General features: G+C 41.5%; 1 protein-coding gene across 7 annotated transcripts in view; it reads right to left on the reverse strand.

Moving 5' to 3' along the window:
* Positions 1-14,049, reverse strand: part of PIKFYVE (phosphoinositide kinase, FYVE-type zinc finger containing) — a 66,278-nt gene that overhangs the window by 15,555 nt on the left and 36,674 nt on the right. For all 7 annotated transcript variants that reach the window (XM_039554889.1, XM_039554886.1, XM_039554887.1 and 4 more), the window contains 11 exons: positions 12,716-12,856; positions 11,934-12,060; positions 9,526-10,712; positions 8,047-8,147; positions 6,798-6,869; positions 5,255-5,426; positions 3,756-3,934; positions 3,160-3,273; positions 1,781-1,889; positions 1,517-1,671; positions 898-988 (listed from right to left, as the gene is read on the reverse strand). In XM_039554889.1, the coding sequence (XP_039410823.1) occupies positions 898-988; positions 1,517-1,671; positions 1,781-1,889; positions 3,160-3,273; positions 3,756-3,934; positions 5,255-5,426; positions 6,798-6,869; positions 8,047-8,147; positions 9,526-10,712; positions 11,934-12,060; positions 12,716-12,856 (2,448 nt within the window). The remainder of the gene's footprint in view (positions 1-897; positions 989-1,516; positions 1,672-1,780; positions 1,890-3,159; positions 3,274-3,755; positions 3,935-5,254; positions 5,427-6,797; positions 6,870-8,046; positions 8,148-9,525; positions 10,713-11,933; positions 12,061-12,715; positions 12,857-14,049) is intronic.

Genomic DNA, 14,049 nt, shown 5'->3' on the forward strand with positions numbered 1-14,049 from the left:
ACTGAATCTGTTACCACAGGAAAAAGACAAGGCAAGAGCAACTCAAGTTCACAAGATGCTTATGATGGCTGTTATATCTGCATGCTGCTTTAAACACTACACTCTCCCTCTCAATGAACCTACTTCCTGCAACAACAAGATTAAGTTTCTTTTAGCACCTCACAAATAATTTGTTAAGTGGAAAGGGCACATGTGCATGCAGCAGAGCAATTCCAGGGTCTCTAGGGGTTTTTAGTGCACCTTGCTATAGTAGAACTATTGGGAGTTCCGCCTCTTGGTATGATGCTGATACTGTACTGCCTTGCAGCCCAGCCATATCCTCAGAGTTCCAGCTCCCCAAAGGGTGGAAGTTCAGCATGCTGACATGTGTATCCTTGGACAGAGCTCTTGAGACAGCAGTCCAAAATCATTTATACATCCCTTCAGTCAGTTCCCACAGGATACATCACAAAACAGGGATGATCCTGAAAATCCATTATCAGTCCTTCCCGTGTCATCTGCTCTACCTCTCAACATTATTTGTCTTTTCTTTTTCACAAGGGATGCACCTGATGGGCAACAACCTAGGGTTGAAGGAGATGGCCCAGTTCCTATCTAGGCACACACCTGACAATGACAGCAGCTCTCTGCTGGCAGCGTTCACATCAACACTGCACGGGCATCACAGAAAATCAACTCCATACTTAGTCTTTCTCTCTACATTATGGCTCTTAGTTCACATCTTTTAGGAAAACAAACATATACTAACATGCAATTAAAGCTTTTACAGTTGAAAACTACAAGATGCAGTAAAACCAGTTCACTAATTATTAAAGAGAACTGAAGCCAGTCTTAAGACTATTGTATTGCCCCAGAAAAAAGAAGAAGTTTAAGAGGTTTATAGCCTGTTACCCATACCTTGCTTTCTTCACCTTGCCTCAGCCTCCCAGGGCTGGGTGGTACTGATGGACGTTTTCTCCCTTTCTCTTGTTGGAAGAGATCCTGCAATCTTAAACAAAAAATAAAAATAAACAAACAAAACCAACACACATAAAACCACCACCACCAAAGAAAAATTCATCAAAAGATAGGTTACTGGTCTTATCTCTGAATGACACAAGTTATGAAGCTGCTCCATACCGGAATACAGCCAAGCATGACTTCACGAGTCTTTACTGTAAACTCAGATTGCCGCTAACATGTGCCAAAGATGTAGCAAATGGCCAAAGACAGCACATTTTCTTCACCTCTGAGATAATTTCCCCCAAACAACTGGTCCCACGCTTCCCTCTTCCCATGTCTTCTACCTTTAATCAAATGAAAATTTCTCCTGCAGATGCAAGTTGTGCTCTACAACACGATACTTTTATCATATGGTCTCAAATGAGTTTCTGTTCCAACCAATCAGCTGTGTGGTCTTAACCAGTAGAGGACATTCAGCACAAGCTCTATAGAACAGCTGTACAGTTGAACTTCTTCCCCCCTGGAACCAACACAGTATCAGTGTTGCTCTTGATTCCACCATATGTCCTCTTACCTATTATTCCAGGCTTGTAGCATCTCACAAAGTCCTTGCTTTTTAGCTATCAGAGACTCAAAAACAGATTGCAGCTGTTGAGGTGTGTCCAGTGATGATGAAAGCAGCCTTGCTTGGATTTTCTCAGTCCAGTTTTGAAACTCCCCTTCTTCCATCTGCCAAAAGAAAAGCTGTCAGTGTTCTGTCACCCAAGATAACACAGGATCTGAGTAGCTCCTCCATACACTTAGCCTGTGGTCCACTGATGCAAAAATAGTCTATTACCTCCTTTTGGGCAAAGAGGTCTTCCATCTTCTCTTCCCTTGTTTTGCTGAAAGTATCCGTTTTCAGAGAAGCAAGGCGATCATCCACAGCGAGATAGACTTGTGACACCCTGTCAGTACCGACGCAAAGAGTTAAGCTGTGACTACTTGGAGCTTCTTCAACATTCTTTAATAAAAGTCTGAATGTGTTTAAGGCTAGCATTTAAGAGTACAAAAGACAATATTTGACAGCCTTCCTGCACAGTGAGCTATCCAACTGTATTTACAGAGAAAGTTGGGAAATAGGAGAAAACGAGAAGTTACACACACTGCATTTGTCTCCACAATTTATTCTTAGCAGTGGAAGCTGTCAGAGAGCAATATAAATGTCTCAAACACATTACTAACAAAGGGGAACTGTTGTGTCATCTGTGATTAGGAAGAATCTGGGTCTGCAAGCTACACCTCCACCAGCAGGGCTCAGAAATAATGAGTACCTCTATTTCAGCTCTAAACAAAGCTCCACAGGTTTTGAAGTCAGATAGTCACAGAGACATCAGCCGTACAGGAATGCTGTGACCAGGCAGAACAGCAATCTGGCTGGATTCAAGAGAGTTTTCATCAGGCCTGTCTTCCACCTTTTTGTTCCTACACTTAGAAAGTGTCCAGGTTCATAGTAGTTTACCTTGGACTAGAAGGAGGTACAGTCTGCCTGCTGTCACCATATTCAATAGCGAACAAAGGCAATGACTTTTATATACACATGACCAATATAATGACAACAGTTCTGTTCAGACAAGAGACTTGAGCAAGGTCTTGGCAGGTTTTTGGGGCTGAAGACAGAATTGAAACTCAGTCAGATGTTCTATAAAGGAATGTTAGGGTAAGAGTACAAAGTATAACCTGCAATTTTCAGAGTAGGCCTTCTAGGACCATCTCTTCCATTTCATTTTTAGCATTAGAGGGAGGAATTAAAAATACTTTAAAACTGTGCTTGAGAAGGCATTTCATAAGGTAACATTTCAGACACCTGCTGATGGCCAACCTTTCAGGAGCTTGGCAGCATCATTCTAAAATCACAGAATGCTATAAAAATGCTATATCACTCAGACATCAGTGCAATATTCAGGGACAGAGAAGAAAAGAATCTTGGTTTCTACTGGCTATATTTAACCTGAATTGCCACCAGACAGAGTTGAGAGATTAGTACAGACAGAGCAGGCAAAGGTAATAAAGATTTCAAGACCGCTCTCCCTTGGAAGTATATATGCATACATGTTTTAAACTATCACTTTTCTATCGAATAATGACTATTTAGCCAAATCTCATCATACTAGCAAAAATAGTTATGTGTTCTGCTAGTAAAAGCACAAAATAAAAAACATTAAAAACAAAGCTTACTTTTGTGAGAAATCCTTAAGATCCTGCAAAATAGTAACTTTTAATGGAGCCTGTCGTTTGATGTAGATCTTGGGGAGTGGGACACACACTTCCAGCAGCCGGATTGGAGAGTAGCTGAGAAGGCAATACAACAGCTTGTAACAAGACTCACATCACACAGTACTAGTTCTACACCATACTGAGGTTTGAGGCCCTTATATGAAAAGGGGCACTGTCAATATGTCCAGGGCTTAAGTTACTTTTAGCAGCAATAACACACTGTTCATGTATCTCCCAGGCAAGAAGTGAAACCATAAATCATGTTGCAAAACCAAAATTTTGAAAGCTTTTGGAATTAGATAGGGAAAAGCATTTCCCTTCTGTATCATGAACGGGAACCATCCACTCTTAGAACACTGCCCACCACAGCTAGGACAGCAATGCCACCCACAATGGCCTCGGCAAGCCAGCACACAATCCTGCACTTGTGGTTATGGTACTGTTATGCTATCCCACACTGTACTCATAGTGAAGGACAGAACTGATGAATCCTTACAAGAGCCATATGCTTCATATAGTACTAGAGAGAGAAGGAAGGTTTTAGCAGTGGAACTCACCTGAAAGATGCCACCATCTGATTATAGGAAAAATACTGGTGATAGTCATGGTGAATGGAATGCCCACAAGGCTCTGCATTGGCCCTTCGAGTGTACTGGTACCCATAGAACCTCAGCTCAAGGTATTTTGCAAATGACATAGACCAAGAGTCATTGGAAAGGGGAACAACTGGTGTCACCTGAAAAATTGAAAGGTGTCTCAATTTCATCCTTCAAACAAGATTAAGGACAGGATAATCCACACAGCAATCTAGTATTTCTAGTTCCAGAAGCACCCATGACCCTGAAACACACTAAACAACAAAGATCACATTTATGCAAAGCTAAGGCCAACACATAGTTAAAATAAATCTGATGAACAACAACTGGTAGCTGATGATGACAGGTGCTAAGCTGGGGGAGTCCAAACATACCCTGGATGGAAGCTTATTTCTGGGATGCTATTTCTCTATATGGGGTCAATTTCCAGCAACCCAGCCAGCAGCAGTAGCTATATATACTTTTTTCCTGGTGATTTTTCAGCTACAGATGCATTGGTACTGCTTTGCAGTGCAATTCATCTTCAGAACTGCTTGCAAGCTTAGAGCAGACACTGCTTTACAAACACTTGACAGCCTCAGACACGTAAGTGTTTACATGAGCACACAGAAATGAAAGGTTATAGAGCAGCTGTATACACAGCAGCACAGGGCTTGCTGTCGGCAACTGCGTTAACCTCTAGGTATCTTTAAATCCATCACCCATGTTTAAGGCAGTGTAAGTAGGTGAAGTGAGTCAGCCATATGGGTAATTGAGATGTTTTGCATTTCAGGTACTGCATGAATCTTTTTCATTAAGTTTTATTCTTGTCTCTTTGAAGGCTCTTAATGTTTAGCTAGAGATGAATATCCAGCTAGCAATGTTTTCTTAGCTAAATTACAGAACACGTTTCAGATAATACACAATCTTACTACCTAGTAGGCTTTTTAAAGCAATTTAGTGTTTCTCTAATGAAGATGTTACTTTCTAATGACTACTAAAGGAACTCTAGACATCACATTGACGCAATGCAGGCTGTTCAGTCCGCAGCAGATCAAAGAATACCAAATGGCTTTTGCCAGTTACTAACCCAGTAGGTCTGGGTGTCTGCCCTTCCCCATGCATACATTCTTTTGATGCTCATAATAATTCATTGTAAGCAAGGGACCATACTCTTCACCTCTAAGTGGGCAACTCCATTTTTTTCTGCTTAGATCTACCCTCTCAGAGTCAATTTTGACAGAGTCAATTTTTCTAACAAGACTACCTCACACAAGATTTTTCACCCTCAACAGCCCCAGTGCAACAAGAGGAATTTGTAGGTAACATGAGAACATCTGTATCAGTAACAGGTTTTCTGCCAGTTTAGCCATAGCTCCAGAGATGAGCACTTTCTCAAACATGCTGCCTTTCCATACAAAGCCAGTCACAACAAGAATACTAAATTGGAATAGCAATGATTCTGAAGCCCACATCCTTACCTGTTTGCACAGTCTGCACCAGGAGTAAGTAAGGATGGTGTGCTGGTACCCAGGGACAGGGGAGTCCAGCTCCTTTAACACAATCTGCACACAGCCTTGCCCATGAACAAAGCGACGAATGTGGTGCACCATTGGTGTTTCACAGAACATGCTGGGGCATTGGTAGGAAGGCCTTACAGAGAGAAACAGAAACACTTATGAATGATCACATACTTGACACTGCTGAAGAACTGATTCACCAGACCTAATACGCCTTTTAATATCATGGTACTATTTATCTTCACTGTAAAAAAGTTTTCTAAGCCTGTAGTAAAGGCTGTTTCTGCAGAGTGATTTAGAAGTAGCATATAGCGAAGTTCCATTGCCAGCAATGGCTGTATGGGTCCCAAAAGCACTGACTGGATACTGGTTGCTATCACTTTTTTACAATGAATCACTTTCTACAAACACATTCTGTATAATCCACAAAATAAGGATCAAAGCACCTGTGGAAGTGCTTGGCACCAAATTAGAAGACCACTGTGGCAGCGTACCCAAGCAAATGCTACTGAGGACAAAGATGTGACAAAGAGCCTTCAAAACAGCAATGTTTCAGCTCCTGAAGGAACAGGTAAGGAAAACAGTGCCATAGAACATCTTTGAACAGTAAAACCCATGACCTTTCTTTGGATGGGTTTTTTCAGGTCAGGGAAGAAAAACCAATACCAGAAAAATAAAAGCTGCATTGTTCAGATACCAAAGTCAGACAAGATATTCTTCAAAACCAGAAAGAGCCGGAAAAAGCTCAGATTCTTCTTGCTCATGTGAAAAAATTAAGAATTTTAATTACTGAAACTATGGAGATTGAGAAGCACTCACTTTAGCACACACTACCTAATGAACAGAGAGAAACAAGAATTGAAAAGTTGGCAGCTAAGCTCCTCCTCACTGATCACCAAAAGGAGAAATACTTGTTCCTCCAGAAGGCTGAACAGCAAGAGCATTCTGCTACTGCAAGTGGCCAATGAAGAAAACAGAGTGAGCTTGTCTTTTGAGCAGGTTACCTCTCCAGCTTCACAGCCTGCTGAGACTCTGCATGGGGTTGTGGCAGCAGCAGTTATTACAGAAACATAACAACTTACACCTCTGGGAGATGAAATTAATGACACAGTACTTTGCCAGGGCTTAAAGTGCTCTGGACCATTTACATTGGCCACCTTGCACATATGACAAAGCCTTACTCTGAGACACTAAATGGGTAGTGTTACCCAACACTAGTACGAATGTTCAAAGAGGAACCTCAGAAAACTGTGACCAGTACAGTTGCTTGTCTTGAAAAACAGACAATTGGAATACATGTTCAGACGTTTAACTTGGCCCCAAAGCCCTAACTGCTACAAAAAAGTGAACACATTTGTCTTTAAGAACTTATAAACCTTGTTTCATAATCTGTTTCACTTCCTCATGGAAGAAAGCAGGAAGGACAGGGCCAAAATAGGAAAGCAACGGATGTATTTGCTTGTAACAAGTGAGCATGAATGAATTAGAGTAAGTTCCTCCTTACCTGAAACAGTAGCGCTCCAGAAAAATCCCTAGAGTTAGGTCATTTTTCCCATAGAACTCCATGGTCACAATCCTAAAGCAGAGATAGAAAAGCTTTAGAGACTGGATGCCATCACTGTTAGCTGTGCAATGGCCTTTAGGTGCACAGATCTACACCCACTGCTGGCTTGTTTACAGCCCTGTAAACCTTCAAAGACTTTTTTTCCTATTGACTACCCTTCCTAGATCCCTGCTGTCAGGTTTGCTAGTAATCAGTTCAAAGTCCTACTAGAACAACTTTAGACTTGACATCTAAAAGTCCAATACAGTTCAAACGCACGTCTGAAGATCATGATCAAAAATATCTAGGCATGAAGTCTAAGCAGCTTCAAGCACTAATGTTTAAACACCTACAAAAAGGGTACATCCAGAACATTAAAAAAGCCTCAAAAAATCCTTATTCTTCTAGAGTATTTAATAGCAACTTTTGTTTCCTCAGAACCTGAGGTGACCAAGCCATTTAAAATGTGTATCAGTTTAAGTGTCCCTAACATCACTAATTTACATCCTCTCATTGTTGCTGGTTAGTGAGCATATCACCATCTTCTTTGGTTCATTTCTAAGCTTCTACAGGAACTTTAGACCTTTCCCTGTAAGAGGGTCATCACTTTATTTTCACCAAGGCTAATAATTAAAATCACCTAAGATAATGATTAAACACCAACACCTGTCCTGTTTAGTAGAGATAAAAGTGTGTCATAAGTTGCACACAATTAGCAAATTACAGCCCCCTAAGCTGGAAATAAAGCTCTTAATACTAATGACTACAGTATGAGAAAGACAGCAACATATTCCAATGCCACTCTTGGATAATACAATCTACAAGTATTCCAAAATTCTCACGAGGCTCATTTTTGGGCTTGGACATTGTTCTGTGCTCATTTACACAAACTCTTCCCCACAAGATTGCATGCAGTGCTCCCCACACAGAGACATTACTCTGCAGTGAAAGACCAACTAAAGCATTTGGTTTCAGGTTGGGCTTTCTCATTCATGCCTTGGGTATTACAGAGGCTGTGCAATACTGCTGTGGATTCACCTGACCACACAACACAGAAGTCTTTCGGCAAAAGTTCCTGTTACAGGATGGGCACAACGTACAATTCTTTAAGGAGTCCTTCAAGAAATACTGCTATGAGGCAGGCACTGATTCTGACTTTGGGAAGGAAAGCATAGCGATTATACAAGCTGTAGAGGAATAGTTTTCATACCAGGGGCTAACACAGGCACTTGGAGCATTGCTGGACTGAGAAGAAGAGCTGCTGAAGAGAACACAGAGCCTCTGATGGTTTACTGGACTCAGGCAATCCACCTAGTAGAGAGAAAACAACTCATTCGCTGGTTACAGACACCTCCATTCACTCACAACTTCTGTTGACAAAATTCTATTCTAGTAATTTTATTCAAAGACAAATCCCTGCTTTCTCCTTTTGTACAGACTAACTTCACATTATCTCCCAGCTTCAGGCAAACTTGTACTATGTATAATTGCTAACTGCCATTTTTAGAACAACATGGCTCATATGCATAACGAAACCAATGAACACACGTGTCTTTCTGTGGAAACGAAGCCAAGAGGAACAGAAAACAACAAAAGCCCCACAACAAACATCCAGAGTCTCTAAACCACTCTATGGTTTAGGACACCTTGGATTCAAAACTCTGCCAGTATCTTATACCTCAGTTACTCATTCAGGCTATAGAAAGATTTCTATCTTTCTGTTCTCTGGGAAGAGAAGTACCATGCCACTGCTGGAATGGAGCTGTTTTCCCTCCCCCACCCTACAAAACTATGATGTTACCAAATACTTTTATTTGATCACTGAAATAAATTTAAAACAGCATCAACTGGTCCGATCCAGAGCAAGGGCTACTCTTACAGTTTGCAAGATTATGGCCTGTGAAGCTACGGAGATCTACATTTAAGCACCAATTAAAAAGTTACTTCTGCCTATAAACATAGGGGCTGATTGGCTCAGGGACCAAAATGTTTGGCTATTTCAACAGCTCAGTTCTGCTACTCTTGTTCATAGACTTTTTTCCCTAAACAGCTCACAATTCAAGAAAGCCCCAAGATCCTTTTCCTCAGACACAAGTTAGTTACTTTCATGGCAGTTTACCAGAACTTTAAATATTTTTATTACAAGCGCATACTCCCTTGCTTTGAAATTTCAAAGAAGATTCCCTCCCCTCCGTTATGTGATTCCCACTTTTCTTCAGATCACCCAAACTTTTACAATCAATCAAGTACTTAATGTAATTACAGCCTACTGCTGTTTCCATGACATTAAGCCCTCTGAAAATGAAAGTATTACATTTCTACAAATCACCAAATACAAGGAGCAGGAAAGCTCAGTTTAAGAAACTTCTTAAGGTTTGCTCTCTCTTCATGGACTCATTTTCAGAAAACAGTTAGGTTCAGCCCAGTCAAACAGGCAAAACTGATTCTGGGCTGATTTTGTGCATTTCTCAGAGAAATTTTCCAGTCTCTCTTTCTTAATGATTGCAGAGCACTGCAATCTAAAATGCAGTTATGACCCAGTCAAAAAAACAAAACAAAACAAACTTAATCAAACAGAAAGAAACAGACAAAAAGCCACCCCTTCTGGTTTAATATGAGACCCTACACCTTCTGTATACCATGAGAGACTGATGTAACTTGAGTTTTGAGCAGCACAACTCAATCTTACCTTATGAGACCATGATGATTCACTCTGAGCCAGTCCCTTCTCCTCCTCTTCAGTTCTGCTCCCAGTTTTTCCAGTAGGGACACTAGACACATCCTTATTTTGAGCAAAAGGATCTGTGCTCTTCTGTAGTATCCTCCCTCCTCTGGCCCGATAGTCAGCCAGCATTCTGGCTAAGCTCTGGCTGTCACGTAGATGTTCTGCTATTCTAGTATTAACCAGCTCATGAGAAGGCAAGATTTGGATAGCCTTGGCTTGGATACTCCCATTCTTCCCTTGTAGTCCAGAAAGATCCCGCAACAGTTGCCTCTTCCTTCTGCTCTCCAACTCCTTGTATTCCTTATTGAGCAGAGGAGACCAATAAACTTGCTCAGGAAAGTATTCCCGGGCAGGGCATCTCATGCCTTTTTCAGTCAAAAGAAATGGTTCACGGAACATCAGTACTGGAGAAATACAGAGAATGACATCTTTCAACTCCTGCTTAAATGCTGCAGAGTAAGTTTTGAGACGATCCTCAGACGAAGTTACCTCTTCTGTGACATATAAACCAGTATCATCCTGGAGAGGGTCTCTGAAGACTCTCATCTGACTCTTGGATTCCTGTAAATCATCTGCCTGTTGAAGAGGCTCTAGTGCCTGGTTATCCAGAGTAGCCAAGTGCTGGTCCATGCCATGGAGGGGCAGTGGGGATGTTTCAGGTATTGCATGAGGTACAGAGCTGAACACTGCAAATGGTGATTCCCCTTTGTGGTGCTCTTGCTGCTTGGAGGACACCGTTTCCACCTGACTGTTCTCTTGGTCACCTCTGTCAAATACACCTCTTGGTTCAGGCAAACTGACCTCATCAGAGGACACTGACTCAGAGATTACGGGCAGTTTTTCAGAGGATAGTTCAATGTCTTTGACTGCTGTGCTGAAGTCCTCACCATTGAAGAGGTTCTGTTGCTCATTTTCATCTCCTGGCTCCTCAATAAGGGAGTGAAAGGAAGCGTTTTTGGTGAGAGTAGGGGGCATGGCAAACTCATCCATAAGAAATGAGATTTCCAGCTGGGAATGATAAGCCACACAGACCATGAAGATCAGGATCTCCTTCACACGAGCCAGCTCGTACTCTGCAGCACCACACAACTTGATAGTGCAACCCAGGTGCTGGGGACACCCTTCAAAGAACATCAGGGGTTTTGTCTGATCTAGAAGAAAAGTAATACATGGGAGTTAGGATGACAACTACAGTTAACCTGCTTTTAGGTATCTCACACACTCAGGAGACTGTAACAGAGCAAGTAACATTGGTAGCTGCAGAAATGCACATTACTGTACTAACTTATTTTTCCAAGAAAAAAAAGCATTGGCTATAAATCTCCTGTTTTGTAAAACAAGCCATCACAAAGTCAAAGTGAAGGCCACACGGAACACCCTGACCTAAACAGCGTATTCTAAGATGACTACAGATTCTGCAGCAGTGAGCAAAAGAATCACTTCCCTCCCAGGCACATTTACTCATCCTTACAAGTCAAAAGCCTATGACATTTTGAGGGCAATTTAAAGGCTGGAAGGGGCAACAAGGAAGTGGAAAGGGAAGTGTTCAAGGACAGATTTGGTGGAACTTGGAGCAACTTGGTCTAGTGGAAGGTCTAGTTCCTGCCTATGGCAGAGAAGTTAGAGCTAAATGATTTTTAAGGTTCCTCTAACCCAAATCTTTCTATGATTCTATGAAGAGAATGCAAAGACTGCATCCCCACAAAGATCTGCATCCACAGCATTTATGTGTGCCAGCACCACTGGTAACCTGTCAAGCAGCATTTCTTCCTTCCTTTGTAAACTCCTACTGCCTAGGGGAGTTACAGAGAAAAAGGAACCTCATTTCTTAAAGGTGCACAAGGACACGAGGAACTGTGCACAAATTGCAACAAGGCAAATTTTGATTGGATTTGTTAAGGTTGGACCAGATAATCTTTTGAAGTCCCTTCCAACACAGGCTGTTCTACGATTCTCTATTTCAATGCAAAATTCTTTACAGTGAGGATGGTGCCCAGACAGGCTATGAAATCTCTGCTCTGCGATGTTTTCAAGAGTTGGCTGACAAAACCCTAAGAAATCTGATGCTGCATTGAAATTAATCCTTCCTGCTTTGAACAGGAAGTTGGACTAGAGAAACTATAGTATGTGGGAAGAGAAAAAACAGTTTGGAAGAAAGAAATCAGTCTAATTAAAATCTATAGCATGTCTCATATTAGTAAGATCATGCTTTTCTCTACACAGACAGTTCACTGTAGTTCCAAGAACAGAAATAAAATGAGTAGGATGATACATGATCACACAAGGAAGCCAACAGTTAAGACCTATTTAAAAAGAAGCAAAGCATTTGTCTTTTCGCACACATGAGCTAAGGCACATCAAGCTTTACTCACCATTGGGCAACTGAAAAACTTGCATATAAAATTTATGACATGTCCCCAGTTGTGGTTTGGTCAACAGTTGATCCATTGACATCACTAAGTCCCCCTGGGTCATTCGACTTACCCGGTCTAACACTTGCTGTAAAAATAGAAAGAAGAGTAAGAATCTACAAGGCAAAGCAGACACTGGCATCTTTACCTTGCTCTTAACAAATCAAAAAACACCAGTGTGATCTAGGAAACTTCTCACTGAGATGCAAGCTCTCAGTTAAACCCAGTCCCACAAATCCACATCCACAATATACAAGGATCTTAGAAACATGGGTAAATATTTCTGGTGGGATTGTACCCTGCCCAGAACTTCTCACTTGACTAGATCCAGATACCTCCAGGAGGTGCAGGGCAGTCAGCTCTGCCAGGAGCTCAGCCAACTCCCACACCTACTCTCTGTATGGCTGTCTGTATCCTGCCCCACAGGGATGGAGGCTCTCTGGCAATCACTCAGGACTCAGGCATGATTTGCTACAAACGGGTGTCAAATTCAACTAGAACTAAACCAGGGTACAAGGACCCATCAAACAAGGACACAGCACAGTAAGTGTGAAGAGCTGAGGAAAAAGTTACTCTCCAGATTTGCCTGTCTTACCTTCTTGGAAAAGAAGTATGGTTAAAAAAGAGCCCACGTTTCGTTAGAAAATAAGACAACTCTTGGCTTTCTCCAGGGGGTTTGCTACAAGGAGATATTAAGAGATCTACCCACAAGGCAGAGTCTAACTCTGATTAGAAATGCTCACCGGCTTGACATTGATGACCAGAGTGATACCATGCTCTAAGAGCATGTCCTGGGCAATTCTGGACACAGTCTTCTCAACAAGGACCAAATTAGGCTGGACATCAACTATCCGCTGTACATAGTTCTTCAAGAACTCCCTTTCCTGCAGACAGGAACAAAGTATGGCAGTGAACTACTGCAAACCCACCTGGAAAATAAACCCACTTTCATGTTTAATATTACTTTTCACTTTATTTACATACTGTCCTTTCCTATAAAACAGGGCAAACAGCTATCCAGAAAACACCAGTAGTAGTCCACTGTGAACATTTTCCCACCTCCACAGCGCAAGGCTCAGTTTATCAGTACTTTTTTATAAGCATTAATTTCACATGAGAATACAGTCCAATGACAACATGAAGTAATGGACTTGCAGCAGAATCCAAACATACATACAGGAGGGTGCACCTTACACCCGCACACATAGAAAAGCTTTATGTTCAAAAGGTGCTAGAATTAGAGCATCATAAACCAAAGATGTTTGCAGCATTACATTCTCCACCTTCAGATACATGCTAATGAGTGCTGGAAGTCAGAGACACATTCAGGAAGAGTATGAGAGTGCTCTGTGCCTCTATAAGTCTGTACACACATTGCCAGTCCCTAAATCTGTACTTGAGGACAGTGCTCCCAAAATCCCATCCCAAATGCTATGCACTACAGAACTGCTCTTCTAACCAGGGCCATCTTCGTCTCATTACCCCCACACACTTGTATTACCATGCACAGAAAGAGAAATCAGGCTGCAACTCATCAGAACTAAAGGTCTACACTGCTAGAGGGAGGATACGTCTTCTTAAGTCAGATATTCTCAATTGTGTTATTGCAGCTCACATCAGTCAGGTTTTAAAAGTTCTGTGCACTACAAAGGTATCGCAAAAATAGTTTGACAGCTCCTCAGAACACAGACACTCGTGTAAGTGTAACAAAGATATAGCTCTTGCTGGAAGGTAACCTTTTCAATCAAACTAGGACTATTGTAGTATTTTCTGTCCCACAGGATTTTAATGCAGATACACAATTAGTTATGATTATGTTCTGAAGCAGACACAAACAATCACAGAGACCAATATTTACAAAGTACTGCAGATACTTCTACCCCATTCAGAAAAATAGACAGGTCTGAGTTTAAGCATTAACCATTTCACTAGGCAGTAAGTTTTACTGCTGAAGCTTTCATACTTGTAATCCTGTCTGTTAACCACTAAACAGAAGTGGTCTTAAATGAATGCTATGAAAAACAGTCAAATACAGAAACAAATATTGCTGCCCAAGCTCAGTAGGGCACCAAATATC

The sequence above is a fragment of the Corvus cornix genome, chromosome 7 (assembly GCF_000738735.6).
Source record: "Corvus cornix cornix isolate S_Up_H32 chromosome 7, ASM73873v5, whole genome shotgun sequence".
NCBI classification, from domain to species: Eukaryota; Metazoa; Chordata; class Aves; order Passeriformes; family Corvidae; genus Corvus; species Corvus cornix.